Source organism: Lepisosteus oculatus, chromosome 9 (assembly GCF_040954835.1).
Source record: "Lepisosteus oculatus isolate fLepOcu1 chromosome 9, fLepOcu1.hap2, whole genome shotgun sequence".
Lineage (NCBI taxonomy): Eukaryota > Metazoa > Chordata > Actinopteri > Semionotiformes > Lepisosteidae > Lepisosteus > Lepisosteus oculatus.
This window is the reverse complement of record NC_090704.1, coordinates 13,473,470-13,492,684: the sequence shown is the minus strand read 5'-3', so window position 1 is coordinate 13,492,684 and position 19,215 is coordinate 13,473,470. Positions and strand designations below refer to the sequence as shown.

General features: G+C 36.0%; 1 protein-coding gene across 4 annotated transcripts; it reads left to right on the top strand.

The window, feature by feature from the left end:
• Positions 1-922: 922 nt before the first annotated feature.
• On the top strand, positions 923-16,837 carry il23r (interleukin 23 receptor). 4 transcript variants are annotated; one of them, XM_069194154.1, is made up of 18 exons: positions 923-1,003; positions 1,502-1,613; positions 2,243-2,398; positions 3,696-3,821; positions 4,661-4,936; positions 5,290-5,413; positions 5,977-6,134; positions 6,254-6,396; positions 6,927-7,086; positions 7,502-7,584; positions 8,222-8,429; positions 9,860-10,039; positions 10,416-10,514; positions 10,941-11,096; positions 12,595-12,663; positions 13,839-13,929; positions 15,495-15,585; positions 15,818-16,837. In XM_069194154.1, the coding sequence occupies exons 3-18, from the start codon at positions 2,386-2,388 to the stop codon at positions 16,433-16,435; spliced, it is 2,595 nt and encodes an 864-aa protein (XP_069050255.1). In that variant the 5' UTR covers positions 923-1,003; positions 1,502-1,613; positions 2,243-2,385; the 3' UTR covers positions 16,436-16,837. The 4 variants fall into 4 exon arrangements, with proteins under 4 accessions (XP_069050255.1, XP_015210937.2, XP_069050254.1 ...); XM_015355451.2 differs by having other exon boundaries at positions 12,514-12,663; XM_069194153.1 differs by having other exon boundaries at positions 2,243-3,459; positions 12,514-12,663.
• The last annotated feature ends 2,378 nt before the right edge of the window (positions 16,838-19,215 follow it).

Genomic DNA, 19,215 nt, shown 5'->3' with positions numbered 1-19,215 from the left:
TAGACTTTTTTTTACATCCACTTACCATTTTGATCTCCATTCAGTTCAGTTCAAGACAAAGGAGAGCTAAACCTTAACTTTCCTTGAGTAGGGGCTACAAATATGCCTATATGATATATATGATATCCAAATATAGTAATGAAATCATAAACTAAGTAGTAAATGGCAGGTCAAGGAGACCAGCTCAGTATATCAGGGAACATTATAATTATTTTTTCACCATATCGCCACTACACAACTCTCCTTTCTCTGCACTGCATTGATTGGTGACCTAGAGTGGCTGTATAAAAATCTAAATAGGTATTTTTTAATTGCAAATAAGCTGAAATAGGAGGACAAGACTTTTATGAATGAATGTAAAACAACAAACATGTTTAAAAAGAACTATGTGTTAGGATACACTCCAATGATTCAGAGTAAATTTACATGTAGCTAGTTACAAAACTCTGTGGTTCAGAGATTTTGATTCACTGAGGTTATTGTCCCCCAACAGATTTTGAAAGGTGTGAAAAACACAGTAGTGGTGATGATAAATCATTATCCAACCCACCCCTCACTTTCATAAAAATTCTAAAAATTAGAAGTAATTTAGTAGATGACAAAAACAAGAAAAAAGTAATTTTCTTTTTTAATTCTTACTTTTTGTAATCCCATCATGACATGCTATTTTTTCTTGCTGAAAAGTGTAGTTGCTTCATAAATTTAATCACTAACACATGATAGTAGAAACTGTTGGTATTTATTAATGATTTCAGCCCATGAGAATTTTCTCTGCTACCAAAAAGTGCCTGAAACCTAAAGTTTCTTTTCAGTCAGCTCAAAGACCTGATGGGGTTCTCCCTTCACAGTTAAAAAGCACTAAATGCAAAATGACTGTAATGAAATCAGAAATCTAGGGCAAGTTACAAAGTAGCAGCCTCCCCTTGAGGAGGCTTCAGACACATGTTCTCCATTACAGAAGACAGAGGGGATGAAGCATATTGTAAGAAAAACAACTGCTGAGGTGAGAGAAACCAGTGTGTGTCCAGAATATTAGTTCTTTTACCTCTGAATAAAATGTAACAGGTGTTCTGAAACTGACGTCTTATTTTGTTTATTCATATATGTTTAATTTCTCTTGCACTCCCTTTGTCTCTCTACAGACTCTATATAGAATTTCTTCTTTTGGTCACAGAAGAACTTTTTAAGTACCTTTTAACTGGTAGTTGGTATTTCTTAACATTTTCTAAGCATTTAATGTTCTTATGAGTGATCGTCAAGAACAGTTCTTCTATGGTCTTCAAGTTTTTTTATATTTGCATTTTGTGGAAAATGCACAAGCATTCCTTTGTAGACGTGTAAAAGTGCCTTGATTGCCAGAGGTCATTCTTAATGGTATTTTAGTAATCGTCAAGTTGTGTTCAAATGTTCATGGATTTTAATGTCTTTTATGTCAAGCAATCCAGTATAATCCTTATAACATTGCTTTTATTTTTTTCCTTGACACCTCCTTCTCTTACAGGATGTGTTAGAGAAAGCAGATACTTCCACTTGGTTTATGAATCTGTTTAGGAGATACTCAATTACTTGATGTTATGGGTCAAGACATAACCTTTGAACGGACAACATTTTATGTAGGTTTACTATTCATATTTTCCCACATTGTTTTGGGTTTCCTACTTGGATCTGAGCCAAATTTTACTGTCTTATGCCACTACTGGAAGGTTGGGATAATAAAAACATAATATTTAATCCATATTTACAGTTTTTTTAATGTGAAATTACTCTAACAGTAAATATTGTCACCTCTTATGTGTATGAAAGTTTAATCCATCTATTATAGTAATATTTTTTCTTGAATGTGACATTTCCCATACAGACATTCTTTAGTCTCAGGTATACCTTTTGATACATTCAGACAAGGATTGTAATGAAAACAGATGCTTTTGGCTAATCATGCTTAAATTACTTTCTTCTCAAACGTATTTCAACTTAAAGAGTAATTAATTAGGGCAAACAATAATTTAAGGAAACATAGTAATGTAGGAGTTTCCATCTGTTTAAATGGAGGATACCTGTTATAAATAGATTTTATTAATGTTCAGTTCCCAGTTTAGTTGGTGACAGTTATTTGCTTAAACAGAGAAATTTGCGGGCTTTTTTCAGTTGGAACAATTACTTAATGTTATGGGTTAAGATGCAACCTTTGAATAGACAGCATTTTATGAGGTTTACTATTCATTATTTCCCCTCATTGTTTCAGGCTCCTTACTTGGGTCTCAGCCAATGATACTGTTTTACGCTGCTACTTTGTGGTCAAAAAATGTATTGACTTAATAAAGGAGCCTATGAGATAAATGAGACTTTAGATGGAAGGAAAACCAGCAGATTCAGGTGTCCTTCAGGATGAAGATTGAAGGTACATATACTGTACCTAAGTGATTGTGTATCTGTATTTAGGTAAAATGTTCTTTTTATGTAAAACACCAAAATAATCTACACATTTACATATTAAAAAAATAGTTAGCTTTACTTTGGTTGTGTCTTGAAGACATTGAGCTTGTGTAAAAAAAAAACTGTTCATAAGCCTGTCGAAGAGCCAGAAACAGAAAACAGGTTCAGCAAACCACATTACTGTGGTGAAACAGAAGGAGCACACAAAATTAGGACACCAGTAAAAACGCTAACCTAAAAATCACTCAATGTACTCAGTTTCTAAAGTTTCAACGTGCACTGAGTGCAGCAAAATGTAGGTCAAATGTCCAGGAAGATGAGGCAATCGTGAAAAAGGAATGTTCAGGCATTCAACATGAAAGAATACAGTATATGAGTGAAAAATGTTTAACGACTCTGAGCAGAGAAAATAACACACTTTTACTAGACCAAATAAAACACTATTAGCAGACTCTGTTGAGGAAAGCAACAGCTAAATTTAGAATTTCTAATTTTCACCTTTAAGCATTGCAGCTGTATGAAGTAAAACACCTGCACCATTCTTGAGATCTTAACTAATGCGTCCTCCAGCAAATTACCAGGACTGGAAGAGACAGTGTAGAAAACTCAGTAAGGTTGTGAAATTTCTGTGAAATCACCTGGCAAATGCTTGCCCAGATTTGTTTCCCACAAATTCTGAGTTTGTATTGCTGTCTCTGAATTCAAAGAAGTTTATATATACAGTATAAGATCAGTCATTGATAGCTCTACACCCCTTTACAGATACCACAGTCTCAGATTAACTTCTTTTTTTATTTCCACCAAGATAAAAGGCCACTAAATGTCTTGTCCTACTTTTAACCATCACATTTGTTTAGCGGGTGCATGCTTTTCTGCGGTAGTGTTTATCATAAATGTTATCAGTCTCATCAATCATTAGAAATTGCTTGCATCACAGAAGGGCTTTTAAATTTAAAACCGGATAACACAGAAAGAAGCCATTTCTCAAGATCTGCCATCTAACCAACAGGAGTGTTTTCAGTACAGGTTGGTTGTGTTTGTTATTTTTCCAATTTTTTAAGCAATATCGGTTAATAACAGAATATTATAAATAATCATTCTCAATGCAATTTCACTACCAAATCAATGAATGTAGTGGATACATTTGAGCACACATTACAGGTTTTCACCTTCAGGCATTAAATCTGCTTGTACCGAAATATCAGTTAAATATAACTCACTTTTCTAAATATATTCTTTGCTTCTTCTTCACTTTCTTTCAGGACATGCAGAAGCATTGCATTTCTGTAATTTTAAGGACCACTTCATAGAACATGAAATGGGTTTCTACAGTAAAAAATGGGAGATGTTGATGATTTTTGTCTCCCTTTTCTATTGGAAAGATGGAGGTAAGAACGGCTGGGGATTGTGATGTAGAGAGCATGCAGTACCAGTACTGTTACATGATGTAGTGTGTAAAACAACTAGTCAGACTGTTCACCTGAAAAAAGGATCCTGACACTTTTAAGGAAACATATTTAAAAACACATAGTAGTGTACAGTATGTGCATGTATTAATTTAAGGTAGTGGTGACTGTAATAGGTCATGTTATTTATGGCAACCAAGAAATAAAAGGTTTACACTTGGAAGAAATGGTTGATTGATTTCTACCCCTGTAAGAGAGTTTCATGTTCCAAAAACTTGTTAAAGACACCAATATATTCTGTCCATGCACCTCTAAATAGTAAAACTCAATATGTTACTCATATACAGTATATCACAGAAAGTGTTTTCTTGAACACATTGCTCTTTGGACAATGTTGGCTTTGCAATAGCTATAAAAGAAGAAAACCTATTTTAATGTCAGACATTACAATAACATTCATCCCAAAGAAGTGAGAATTTTTAAATTGCTTAAATTTCTCCTTTGATACATCTTATTGCACAGCACAGTTTTCAGAATTGTCCTCACACCAGTCCTGAGCTTTAGCTAGACTATAGCCTTGTTACTTGAACCTTTTTGAGCACTTCTACAAAGTATATGGTGTAAGTGTTAAAAACTAAATGTTTTCACTTGCTGTTGCCTTTTTTTTAACTTTGCAGTCAATCTTTTATCACTTAAATTCAAAGACAACCACACTGTAGCTACCGTTCCTGCTATGCCACTGAAGAAATCCATGAGTATGTTTTGTATTATGCGCTTTAGTTTAAAAGTTGATTTTGTTTTGTGTTTTTTTTTCTGTACAGGCTGTATAGAGGTAGTGTGTCATGGGATCGTGCAGATAGAGCCCAAACCAATCTTTCTCATGGGTTCCAATATCACAGTTCTCTGCCATTCATATAAAGCAAACTGTAATGAAAGATTGGTAATCTATCTGAATGAGACTGAACAGAAGCCCCTGGAGAAACTAAATTGCTCTACTGTGAAACTTCAACTCACAAACTTTAGGGCACCTCATTCCACTGTGGTATGCAAGAAAAATACATTGGAAACAGTCTGCGGCCAGAATATTGAGCCAGGATGTATGTTGCAAATTTCTTCATTTTTAATGATTTTTCTCTCAATACATTAACTTCATTTAAGGAGTTACATTCATAATTGTAAAGGCTTAAAAGAGTATGATTGTATCTTCCAAGACTCTAAATGCTGAGGTTTAGGTTCAACTGCTTTGGGCTGAAACTGTTTGTGGCCATTAATGAAAGTCTTACACAAACTGGCTTGTCTATGTTGTTTGAGTTTATTATAAGCAGAGCGCAATTCACAGGTTTTAAAATGTCAATAGCAAATGCATTAAATTACATCATGATATATCTTTCCCTGATTTTACACAAAGCTATACTGCCTCATGAAATTAAAAATGTTTTCATCTTCTCAGATCCTCCAGACAAACCAACAAATTTAAATTGTGTTGCCCGAAGAAATTCTAAGAACATGACATGTTGTTGGCAGAAAGGAAGGAAAACCCACATAAATACAGTCTACACAGTGACATTTCAACAGTAAGCCCATTTTATACAATTACCATTCTTTAATTGATAATACAAAATTAGCATACACACAACTGTAAAGCACCAAATGAATATGTATGAAACGTTGACACCAGAGGGCGTAATTGCGCTCTCCGAAACCTTCAACTGCAACATGAGAGTTCCAATCAAGGAAATAAAATTAAAAAATGAACATGACGTATTTGATTTGAAAATTTTCGTTTCTCTTGACTTTCTTAAGCATTTATTTTTTTAAAATGAATACTGTGCAGTTGGAGTGGGAAACGGCTTTTCATTGAAAGAAAATACAACGCAAAAGTGATTTGGTTACTTCCAGCTGCATCTCGTAAAGTTTACGAGATGCATTTGGAAACTATTCACTTTAAGTAGAATACAGAATACAGAGTAGAAAACACATCCATTCTTAATTTGAAAGCACACAAACATTTAACTACGTTTCTAAGAGTAAAGTCATGTTTACAGTATACGGTATACTTGCATTTTAAAACACAACAATTTTCCACAGATTTATTTTACAGTTACAAAGTACAAAACTGTTGCTTTTTCTTTCACAGTAAAAACAGAAGCAAAACGTTTTCAATTACAAAAGATCATATCCAGGTCCCTTTATCGAGCGTGGAAAAGGATATCGAATACATGGTTTCTGTGAAGGCATATAATCTCCTGGGAGAAGCGCTGTCAGACGTGCTATTGCTAACAGTGAATAATATAGGTAAGGGATGCATTATCATTAAGCTATCTGGAGGCAGATCTCCAATAATTTCACAATCGCAGAAAAAAGGTTTTCAAAACGTCAATATATTGCTGATAACCTTCTTGCTTTTATTGCAGTGATACCTGATCCACCAACTATTACAAAGATAGATTTTGTGAATTCTTCTCAAGCAGCCGTGGTTCACTGGAATACGTCAGTGACATCTGAGTTGTTTAGTATTAATGTGCGATACAGAACAGCTCGTCATGGCAGAGAGTGGGTAAGAGGTGATGTCAAGCTTATCGTGTTAGTGTTAAGCACTAAGTTATGAAAATGTTAAAATCATCATATTTCATAATTATGGTTATACATTTTCATAATACCAAAGGGCTGCATGGAGGTGCAATAATTAGCTTTGCAGTGCTGGAGCCCTATGTTTAGTTCCAGACCAGGGGGGCTATCTGTGTGGAGTCTGTAGGTTCTCCCCATGTACACGTTGGTGTCCTCAAGGTTGGTTCATACAGTGGTAGGTTAAATGGTTACTGAAATAAACTTACTCTAGGTGAGAGTGTCAATGTGTCTGCCCTGTGCTGGACTGGCGTCCTGTCCAGGGTGTAAACTGTCTTGCATCTGTTGCTTGCTGGGATAGGCTCCAGGTCCCCAGTGACTCTTTAGAAGAAGTGGTTAGAAAATAGATGGATATTAATTATACCATTAATGTATACTGTAAGTATACTTGTATAGTCATTGAATATGTACTGAATATGTAAGAAGGAAACTGTTTTTTCAGTAAGTTAATGTTTCTTGCAGGTGGAAGAACAGGAAAATGAACCCAAAAAGGACAAAATTGTACTGAAAGGATTTCAGCCCTTCAAATGTTATGAGTTTCAGATTCGCAGCTGTAGAAGTAAAATGAATTCCTCATGCAGTGTCTGGAGCTTATTATACTGGGAGAGAAGCCCAGAAGCAGGTACCACAGATCTGACTTCTACTTGGAGGAGGAAATATGGCTAAATTAGGCCTTTAGAAACACTATGTACTATGTTCATTCTTCGTAGATTCACATGCAGACTACGAGAAAAAAAATCAGGATGTGGTTGCCACTGCTCTGACTAGGCAAAACCATCACATTTTTTAAACATACCATTGAATCATCCAGCATCCAGACTATAATGTGTTCTTCGTTTGCAAAACATACATAAAAACTGCTACGTGATTTTTGTAAGAATAGTTTTTTTTAGTTTTAATGTATCTTTCTTACTACACTGTAAGGCTAAGACAAAGGCTTACTCTTTTCAGTTATATTTGTTTTGCTTGTATAAAGTCTCCAAATGCAAAATACGAATTTAACGGACACGCTTCTTACGTTGTGTTGGTTTTTTAAGCACCTTCAAGAAAACTAGATGTGTGGAGGATATTAGGACGCACTTGGGCGAACGGAACACAAACTGTGACTATACTTTGGAAGGTACAGCTTTTGAAGGTTCCGGACTGTTGTTGTTTTATTTAGGTATTTTACGTTCAGACCAAATCTTTAAAGATTGTTTAACTTATTTATAATGTCAGCGCACAAACAATACTCTGCTTTCACAGAACACGTACAACAAAACGATTCTGTATATATGTATTCTGTACATAATCATACAGTATAAATATAATAATCTAACATGTCTGGACAATTTAACTGCTTTTGCAGTGTTTCTTAAAATAGGCTATCATTCAGTCTTGCAAAACCGACGTAAACTTCTTTACTTCACTCAGTATTGATGTCAGAAGGGATTTAAAAGGTCGATGTCAACACGACATCTTGGAGCGCCCTCTACTGGAAAAGAAACAAACCAAAACATTTTTTGTACATGTATACTGTTATTTATCTAAGGTGTGTATATATACAGTATATCTGTATTCCATAATTGATAAATTGAAATGCACATTCAGTATTTAAGGGGATGGATTAGTGAGCAAATAATTAACAGAAAAAAGGCAGCATAGAAAACTATGAAATGTTAAATATGATTTAAATATTAATAAACTCTTATTTGGATACATTATATTTCCTTTTTGGAAAACATTCTGATCATTTCACCTATCTCATTTTCATTAAGGCACTTTCTCCTGAAGATTCCAGAGGAGTTATTCGGGGATACCAGGTGTCTTACCAAGAGCATGGGAAGGAACCTGTCATTCTTACATGTGATGCCAACGAAACTCAATACCAAGTGATAATTCCAGCCACAGTAAATTCTCTTCTTGTCACTACCTTTACCTCAGCAGGGAGTTCACCTGCCGCAGAGCTAATCCTTGGGCAGAAAGGTATTAAGACTTAAACTACACTCTTTTAGTGAATATTGGGTTGCAATGCATACCATTAAACCATCATCATAATTTTCTAACCGCTTACTGTTGGCGAGGGTAGCGGTGATAACAGCCTGAGCAATGTAGACCAGACTTCCCTTTCCCAAGCAACAGCCTCCAGCTCTTCCTGAGGGGTCTCCCATATATACCCAGTCCAGCTGAGAAATACAATGTGGCCTGGGTCTACCCTGGGGTCTCTTCCCAGTGGGCTGTGCCTGGTACACCTCCAGCGAGTGCTGCCCGGGGGGCATCCTCACCAGATGCCCCAGTCATCTCACTTGGTCCCTCTTGATCCGGAGGAGCAGCGACTCTATTCCAAGGTCCTCAGCTTGCCACGGAAAGTAAGCCCAGCCACCCTATGGAGAAACCTCCGCCTTGTACCCGGGATCTCATTCTTTCAGTCTCCACCCATAGTGAAAACAGTTGAGGACAAGGATTGTAGACCGACCGGAAAACGGAGAGCTTCGTCTGAAAATTCAGCTCCCGTTTCCCCTCCAAAGGTTCAGTACAGCTTCCGCATTGCTGCAGCCGCTGCACCAATCCCCGGATCAATCTCACAATCCTTCCTAATTGTGAATTTGTGAACAAAACCCTGAGGTACTTAAACTCCTCCACTAGGGGCAGCTGTTCCCCCCTCACATGGAGGGAGCAATCCACTCTTTTCCGGGAGAGAACCATGGCAAATTTAGAGGTGTTGAGGTGCTTAAATCCATGACGATCACAAACAGGAGAGGAGAAAAGACGCACCCTTGGCGGAGTCTCAAAACAACCTCGAATGTGCACATAGCTCTCAGTCCCTTAAATACAGTAACCGGATGGTACGCGCCTGCGGCTCCGACCTCCCATACACCGGAGTGATTTGTGAGGGGTGCAATAATATTTTGTTTCGTTGAATATACAACTACATTTCCTTGATTGACAATTAGAATTTCTAATAAAATGGGAAAAAAAACTAACACTTCTGTAGGATCAGATGATCACACATATGCAAAATATAAGATTATACTACATAATACTATCAGCATACAAAATGTTGGAGTTTTTTTTAACAGTACGTTGCATTTGTTTTTGTCAAGAAGACAATGGCAGCTTTGCAGAGCAGCGGAAACTCTTTATTGTTCAGTGCTTCAACTTCACATCGAAAGTGCCCTAGTACTGTATGAATCCTAGCCAAACCCTTTACCATAATCCTAACCCAAGGTTTAAGTCTAACCCTAGCACTGGTCATAAACCTAACCACAAGATTAATCGTTGGATAAAGTAATTATAAATAATAATTCCAACTGTTGAGCAGATGCTCCATGGCTGAATAACAACTACAACTGACCTCAAATAAGAAACCATGCAAAATTGTTTTTGCAAATACCGCATTGCATCTGTATTTTCAGTTTCAGGGGCACCAAAAATCACAAACCTGATATCTGCAGGGAATTATTTGTGCCTGACCTGGGATTCTAACTGTTGTCACAGTGAGTCACTGCTCTGGTATATTGTAGAGTGGCATAGGGAAGATCAGAACATACAATGGAGAAAAGTGGAAACTAAACACAACTCTACATGTATGGAAGGTAAGAACTTTCTCGATTAAAAAATCATCATGTGAGTTAATATGTAATGAGTCTACTTTACCAGTAATAACAACTTTGGTGGGCAGTTCTCTGCTCATCTCTTATTTCAATAACGAAAAATAAGGAACCATGAAAAGACTACCATAAATTCTGGAAATGTCACAGATCCTTTGGCGCAGGTACAAATCAGAAAGGTCTGTGAGCTTTCTGGCTGGTTTAAAACAAATGTTACCCTAGGTACTAACAGTTTCATAATTAATCTATTAACCACTTATTTGTAGATCTTGTTTCATCACACTTGAAGTTGGCAAACTAGCCATCTTTAGTATGTTAATAATCATAAAGACTAAGATAATTAATTATTTCCTTTGACTAGCTAATGAACCTGGAATCAAGTTCCGCATTTCACTGTATGGTGTTGCTGCAAAAGGGGAAACGCAACCAGCCTATTCTGAAATATATGCAAAGGAAGAGAGTAAGTTTAAACAGTAATTATTTGTCATTGTTACTGTTCTTCTTAAACACCCTCATAGTTCTTATTCTCATTGTTCTTATTCTTATGAGCACTACTCAAAGACATAACAGCAGGTGTACAAGACCTCTTTTCAGACTTACCTGTTTGTGTCAAGTTAAAGTCTTGACAACAGGAAACAGAGAAATTTGTCTGCCTGATTCACTTCAGTTTCTAAAGTCAGAAATGTGTTTCACTTGTAAACTTTGCCCCCCCACGCCTCCACCCCCAACCCCACACATACAAAGAAAATTTCCTTTACCACCAATTAACTACAGTACTTCTTTTATGCATTGTAAATTGTTTAAATCGCTCAAAATCTAGGATTTTGTTTTCCATCTGAGATGGTGGTGGAAAATTAATTGCTTTTCTTATTTTATACCATATCAGAACCACAAGCAGGTCCACAGATTTCATTGCTAAAAACAGAAGGAGAGAGCATTCACATCAAATGGGATGAAATTCCATTGCATCAGCAGAGAGGATTTATCACACAGTATACCATCTATCTGAGGAAAAACACAGGCTCAAATTACTGTAAAAAGAGTAAGTGTTCTTCAACAATTATATAATTGGTATATCTGAGTTTTATAAATTGATGTATAGAATATATAGAATAGACCAGTCAATCTGTCTGACAGAGACCTGCTGTTTAGCATTTTGCTGTATAGTCATTTTGTCACAAATTGTTACTGAAAATCCTGCTATGAGTTCCCGTAACTCAGTTGTATTTTCAGTCTGAATCATAATTTTAAACCATTGCACTCCACTAGGCGGCTCTAGGTCAACACTGGCATAACCACTAATAAAAGCACATGAAACATGGTGATATTTAATTTTAGTACTGGTGGGCTTGATGAAGATAGAAGAGCAGGGTTCAAGCAAGATGTCACATACCATAACCAAATGTTTTTAGGTAATGTTTCAAATGAGATGTTTCCTTTAAATAGAGATAGGGACTCTTCAGAATGCTTCTAATTGTAAGTCAGACTGAACCTTTTTTTTTTCTTTTGAGAACTGAGAATTAACTGTGTTATAAGGGAGATGAATTAAAGCCTGTTCTTAAGGCTCATCTTCCTGAGCAGCTATCTGTCTTGTGCAAAGTACTTTCAGAGGCACTAAAACATGTGAGCCACCAGCTATAATTAGTCTGTTGCTGTGAACAAAACAGGAAGGAAAGACATAAAACGGAAGTCATGTGTGGCTAAATGTACATGCCCTTCTGAAACTCGATAAAGAGCTGCTTTAACAAGTCTTATTTTGTTTTCTTCAGTTTAAAACCTCTACAGATCACTCCACTATCTATATATTACGTTTACTTTATCTAGAAAAATACCCACTCTGTTATGAACAAGAACCACAAATATGTGTAAATACAATCTTGCCTTCAGCATTGCATTTTGTCCTTAGGGCTTTTTTTGTTTTATTTATTTGTCAACACATAAAAATATACCAAGAGTCAAATAATAATATGTGTGCAATTTACTTCATTAATATCAGTCTGCAAAAGTAAATGTCTTGTATTGCTTCAATTAAACTTGAACCCCTGTTCTTCTGACAAACATTGTGATTTCTGTGATGCAAATAGAATGCAAAACCTTGCAACACTGAAAAGTAACCACCTACGTGCTTCTATAAGTTTCTAAAATAAAAATAATTTCTGGTTTTAAACAGCCTGTTCTGTGAACTATTTGTGAACCATAATGTCTAAAGAACGATGTGTAGCATGAAAGTATGATTTCTTTTATTCTATCACTGCCCTGGACTGCTGTTTTTTAAAATTAGTAATGTCACCCAAACATGCTATTCTTTCACGTATAGCATGAAAAGATAGTATGCATGTTTTGGTATTAATAATGTTAAATAGATGTTTTAATAGGTAATTAGCATGTGGATTATTTTGGGTAAAGACCTATTTTAAAAGCAATACATTGAATTGAATGGCACTGGTTTGTCTCCTAAGTTGTGATCCAGGGGAATGTTTCCAGAGAACGGTGGCTGGAAAAGCTGGATTCTGGTTTCATATACATCTTTTACATGACAGCATCCACCTTAGCTGGCGAGGGACCGCCGGGAGAAGAACTGATCTATCAACCTCTGGGGTCCATGCTAGGTAAGCGTTGGAGAAATAAGTGCGTAGAGAAAGCATTACATTCTAATTTCAATACAATTCTGTTACAGATTTACATTACAAAGACTCAATTATGAAAGGGGCATTTTGTCTTCTTTGTTATTAGCAGTGTCTTGGCAGATGGACACTTACTATTTATAAACTAGTAAATAAGTAAAAGAATGTAAGTGAGCTGAACAGTAAATCAGTAGTTTTTGCTCATTTTGATGGAATTGCCTTGATTCATTTTGTTGGGTTTGATTAGCGAGAATGGAAGAGAGGTTACAAATGAGAGGAGGCCATCTTTCTCATTTAGTTAAAAGTACTGTAGATTGTTGATCCAGAGATCTCATCAGGTCCTTTCCTGTTGTTTCAATACAAACTGATGCGTTCCATAGTCTTTCTGATGTCAATTCCTCTTAGTTTCCACTTGTGTCTTTGGATCACTGTTGGTCTTCAGGTAGTCTTCTGGTTTGACTGTATTGGTACTTTTCAGGTCTTTAAATAATACTTTTACAGAAATATTACAATATTCTAGATTATAACAAAACTGATAGCAATTGTGCACAGTCTTTAAATGAGGTCTTACCATTGCATTTTATTATTGTAACAGTTTGCTTTGATTTGAACACAAAGATTTTGAATTCTGTTGATTTTATCAGCCTTGGTACAGTAAATCAGATATTTTATCAACCCAACACATCACTTCATTTTACATTTCTTGTCTGACAGTTCTTGTCACACAAATGCTTTCTATGAATCCATTCATGTGCAAACTTCATATAGCACCAGCATCTTTCTTGCACACTAAAAGATAAATCAGCTTTCCTTTGCATCTTTACAACTGTAAAATTAGAAGCTGTATTTTGTTGTGCTTACTGTTACATTATAATAACATCTATATAGCCAGTGATGTACTTAGAGAGCAATAATATAGAGCAAGTGGCCAGCTGTTCAAACCAACTCCATCAGTGGAGTCAAAAATGAGTAAGAAGAGATTGGATAGACATGCTTTTGCTACATAAAAAAACATTAAGTGAAAATAAATCTTGTTTTCCAGTCATTTTAATTATTATGATTTTCAATCTTATATAAAAATGGTCAGTGGTACATAAATGGGGCTTGTTATCCAAACGTGCAATCATTGAACAAAAATGTCCTTTACAACTCTTTTCCAGATATTACCATGGTCTTTGGTATCATTGTTGCAGCAACTATCCTTGTAGGAATTCTTGCAAATTTGATGTTTTGGAATTGTGTCAGGAAAAGGTAACCGTTTTTACTTTTCACAGCATTTTATATCTGTAGACATCATACATTACTTTAGTTTTTTTGTTAACTAGATTTAATATAGTTACATATTCCCAAATGAGCATGTTCAAAGCCTTCCCAATATTTCAAAGAAGGAACAGCACAGGGGCAGGTCTATATAGTCTTTAGCTACATGTATGACACAGAGGAAGACTACACTTTTATACACTTTCCCAGATCGTATTGAATGTTCCATTCAATATTCTGCTGCTGTCCACCAGCATGGAGGATGCAACAAGAAAACTTCCTTCAGTGCTTTCCTCTGTGCTAAAAAAGCCTGTTTCTCCTGAGCACCTGCTGGGATCTAATCTATGTACAGTACATATGCTGTGCCTTTCCCTGAACTGAGCAAACAGAGGAAGACTATTTCCTTCAAAAACAATTCTCTATCATTGAGCCTGAGAAGTTTGAAAATAAGAATTTGAGGCTTGTCAGGGCCCCCAGAAAGGTGGTATCCATGGTTTCTTTCTGGCCTCTCCATGCTTTAGTCGTGCTGTGCCAAATTTGGAAACCACTTAGGAACTGCTTTTTTAGGACCCCTTGCCTAGATTGTCACATTACCCCTGTAATATTAGCATTACCACTTTACCCTTACAGTCCCATGGTGTGGATATTGTTAAGCAGTGAGTGATTCTCCAGCTTAGTACATGAGCATCTAGTATATTTTTCTGTTCCCCTTTCTTTACCTGATTCAAGGTCCAGGTTCAAGATCAGTTGCTGAATTGCTGTTGCTGAGTACCTGAAATCTGAACATATAAATTACTACCTATCACAGCAATATGGGACTTCATTGCCACCATCTCAGTTTATACAAACAACACCTGCCTGTCCACTTTGTGCTCCAATAGATGGACCATTTTGTCTTGCTCAGGGCAATTGACTCAGGATAATTTAATTCTTCAGGGCAAAAGCAGCCTTTTTCTATATATCTGGCATTTGTGATGGTTTGCCAACCTGTATATAATAGACAGAAAGGAATGGGATAACAAAAAAGAACTAAAAGTGGTGACAAGCAGCAGGAACCTTGGTTCCTACATACTAATCATGTCCCTCCAATTTCTTTAGAATTTCAAATGTGCTGCTTTGTACTCTGTGTTCTTTTCTGTGATTCAGAGATGTTGAAACACTAACATCAGATGAAATCTTAATGAAGCACAGACTAGCTTATGAGGAAAGAAAACACAAATTGACCAGTAGAAATAAAGCCAACAGCTTGTTTTTGACCAGCAAGACAATAACTTGAGAACATTGCTGCCAAAAACTGTCACTTGTCACTTTTAAGTGCAATGGTGGGCGTGAATTAGATTATTCAACATGGATCTCTCACCTAAATCTGAGGTAATTTCAATAGTCCTTGCATGTGCCAAAGAACCTGTATACTTAGTGGCTTCTATACATTCAAGCTAAGTTACTTTTTTAGTTTGAACCTACAATACATCCTGCAATTGACAGATAAATATTAATTTAATTGATGGTCATTACTACTTTTTATGTACAATTGATGATGGTGACCTTTTTTACAGAATTAAAAGGATATGGGCATTAAGAGGACCAAGGTGGTTAATTGAAAAATTCCCCAAAGTTGAAAACAGTACTGTAATTAAACTGCTGCAGGTAAGCAAACTTGTTAATAAATTTAGACCTGCCACATTCTGGTTTTCTAAGTTTAGTCTCTAGACTAGTCCAGTTTCCATAGAAAATGTTACAGTAAATAGTTATAATCCTTTTAATAGTTATAATCTGTTTTCTGTCATTAAGATTCAATGATAAAATGGAATATGTAGCTGTTTTGGAGATTCAGTTTCATAATGAGTACTAATATTTTTTTCATCATTGTTTCTTCAAGGAAAAAGAAAGGAATTATTCTGATTCTTCATGGCTGTCCACTTACAGTGACCCTCCTATCACAAGAGTGGAAGAAATCATTCCATCGTCCATTGAAAAGAGTTTATTTCCTCAAGATGCAGAAGGTCCAGAGAGAGAAAGAGTGAAGCCTGTTTGCTTACAAAATTACAAGTTCAACGTGACTCCTATTGAAGGGCATGGATACAAGCCACAGATTTCAAAGGAAGTCCAAAAGAATGAGTTAGCAGAAGGACTTGAAAGTACTTTCCTCCTGCCTCCCCATACTTGGATAAATCCCATCCAGGCAGAAGAAGCTAGTTCTCCAGGGGTTTGTGGAATATTGACAAGCTTTCTTGTGAACATGACACATGAAAGATCAAGCACAAATTTGACTACAAAGGAAGAAAGAGATGGAAGTTTGGACAGTGGTTTCACTGGAACACATCAAGACGAATTCTATGCAGGGCAGGGATATCATATGGATGACTCAAATCAGAGTCCGACCTTACTTCCAGATGAACTGGTCAACTGCCTGAAGGCTACAGAATATGAACCTGCTGTGGCAACATCTTATTTCCCTCAGTTTGTTCTTCGACAAGTTGAATGGAGTGACTGCTAAGAGGGTTTCAGAGATGTTGATTCTAACTTTGTGACTGAACTAAGACTTTGTGGAATGAGTGGTTTTACCAGCATATGTAGGAGAACTACTGTAAGTTTCAGAAAGAATAATATTTATAGATCTGCTGTTAAGAACTATCGGTAAAACCCTCATTTGTCCTATTTGGCTGCTTTTAATGAAAACAAACATGGAAGCCATCTTTTCTGAAAAGGTCATTTTGGGGTCAAGTTAATCACGGATTTCTAAAAATTAAAGTGGTTTGGTGTCTAACTTTTCAGCATTAGTTTTGATACAATAATATGGAGAATGTTATATTTTTAAATGGTCCAATTTTATTATTTTTTATTTATTATCACACTAAAATGAAATGTAAAACAGAAAACATTAAATTTAATAAGCTTCTGTGAGCTTTTCTTTTTTTCTATATCCATGCAAATTCAATGCATTTTGGTAATTTAGGAAAGAATGTCACTCTTAAAAGTAATCTCATATATGTCCTCATATATGTTTTTGCTCCATTTATTTGCAAGTCTCAATGGCTAGTACCAGTCATGCTGTACCTATCAACACTTTTGCAAGAAAAGCAAAAAATATATAATTCCTCATTAAGTAGAACACTGTTGGTTATAATCAACATATATAACCAGTAGATTTGCACGTTGTTTAAGTCTGTCCTTTTTAATGTTGAAAAAAGCTTCATATGTATGAGAACAAAGAGAGAAATGCATCAGGTTCGAACCTTGAAACATGTAATTGGCTGAACACTACCTCTTATGATAGAAATTAAGCTTCCATACAATTCTGCTTTTTAGGCATTATATTCTTCAACATATTCAAACAAGTGGTAAGTTTTCACACCTTTGTGCTGGTGCAAAAGGCAGGCTCAGTGATTAGATATATATGCAATATTCTTATTAATAGAAGTGCTATGACTCATAAAGGTGTGAAAAACAATATTTTAAGCTTTGAATTACTGGATAATTCGTGTAATTTTAACACCAACTCACAAAATCAGTTTCACGGTTTCCTGTATTATCCATACAGTTTCTCTCTTGTGAATTTCAAACTGAATCAAAAGGGTGTAAAACTCATCCATGTGGTCATTAATTTCTAACACCTGCGATAAAATATGTTATGAAGGCTTTCCATGAAAGTATTACTATTCCATCACCAGATCCCTATTATCATTTTTGTGTATTAAAAACCAGTAATGCTTTTAAATCAGACAGCAAACTACGGAATGAGCGAAACCATTATTTAGTTAATTTAGGCTTAGTATAAAATGCTTTAAATTACTCAGTTCTGTTCATTTTAAGTAACAGAAAAATACTAAACAGGACACAATCACATTGTGAGAATGACATTGGACAAAATAATGATATACCATAACTGGTAAGCAAGATTATCTTGATGAAAATCTTGCTTAAAACAAAATATAATTGTCTATACTCTTGTTACTTCCCTGGGTGGCATTGTGAGATAATGTTAACCATACTTCTGTTATTTCATTACAACTGCCTCATATATCCAAAATATATTATCATCTTAGATCAACGCCATGATATTACGTCTGAACTATCTGACACAGCGAAAACCGTGTTTATCTATTTGTTTATATTAATCTATAATCTTGGTTCAGGCTGAGAGAATGAGAGAATGAAAGAATAACAAATAACAGAGAAGGAGAGAATGAGAGAATAACAAACTATTTAAACCTAGTAGTAAATAAATACGCGACTTCAAATATTGACAAAAATTCAAAGATTAGCATTATACATAATTTACGTCACCTTGCTATGCCTAGATCTCCAGTTTAAGAAGATTCAACATCTTCAAAAAAATCTAATGACAGTTAACAGCCATCCAACATCATTTGGCACTGATTTTACTACATGGGTTTTGGTTATTCTTTGTTCATTGTTTCCCAGATAGATGTTAATTAAGCTGAACACTTTGATACCAAAAATTGTCTTTGAATTATTTTAATTTAATCTACACATTGAAAGGAAAGCAAACATCACACTCTCATTACACTTTGAAACAGACTTATTCCCTCATGTAATTTTCACATGCTACAAAAATGTGGCACTAGTTCAGTCAGGGGCAGCCCAATGGCACTGTCATTAGCATTGCTGTCTCAAAGTGCTGGAGCACTGGGTTGAATGCCCAGGGTGCTATCTATGTGGAGTCTAAATTTTCTCCCTGTGTTCATGTGGCTTTCCTAAGGGTGCTCCAGTTTCCCTGCACAGTCCAAAGACATACTGGTAGGTCAATTGGCTTCTAGGGAAATTGGCCCTGATGCGAGTGTTTGCATGTCTTGTGTCTGTGTCTTATCTGCAATGGGCTGGTGTTCAGTCCAGGGTGTACCCTTACCTTGTGCCTGTTATTGGCTCTGGACTGTGGCGCCCATCTGTGTGGAGTTTGCATGATCCTTCAGGCTTTATGTGGACTCTCTGGTTTGCTCATCCCTCCCAGAGGAACACTGGTGAGGTCTGATTAGCTACTCTAAATGTTTAGTTTGTCAATAGACCTGTGATTGACTTCTGACCTGTACAGAGAGATAGCAGGCAGGTCCTCCAAGTTTCACCTTCTACCCTATACAGTATATGTGTAATAGGTTCTGGGATGCTTCTGTGACATAACTGAACATGCTGAACTGATAATGACCTAGCTTTCTATTAATGGATCAATGGATATACACAGTATAAACTAAAATTCTATGCTTAAAGAATTAGAATATATGGCACTGCAGCTTTAAAACAAAGGCTTGTTTGAAAGAG

Bases quoted from the DNA above. Each gene is read 5' to 3' on its own strand.
- il23r (XM_015355451.2), top strand. The intron at 4,937-5,289 runs GTATGTTGCAAA...TCATCTTCTCAG, and splicing joins CCAGAATATTGAGCCAGGAT to ATCCTCCAGACAAACCAACA. The intron at 6,135-6,253 runs GTAAGGGATGCA...CTTTTATTGCAG, and splicing joins GCTAACAGTGAATAATATAG to TGATACCTGATCCACCAACT.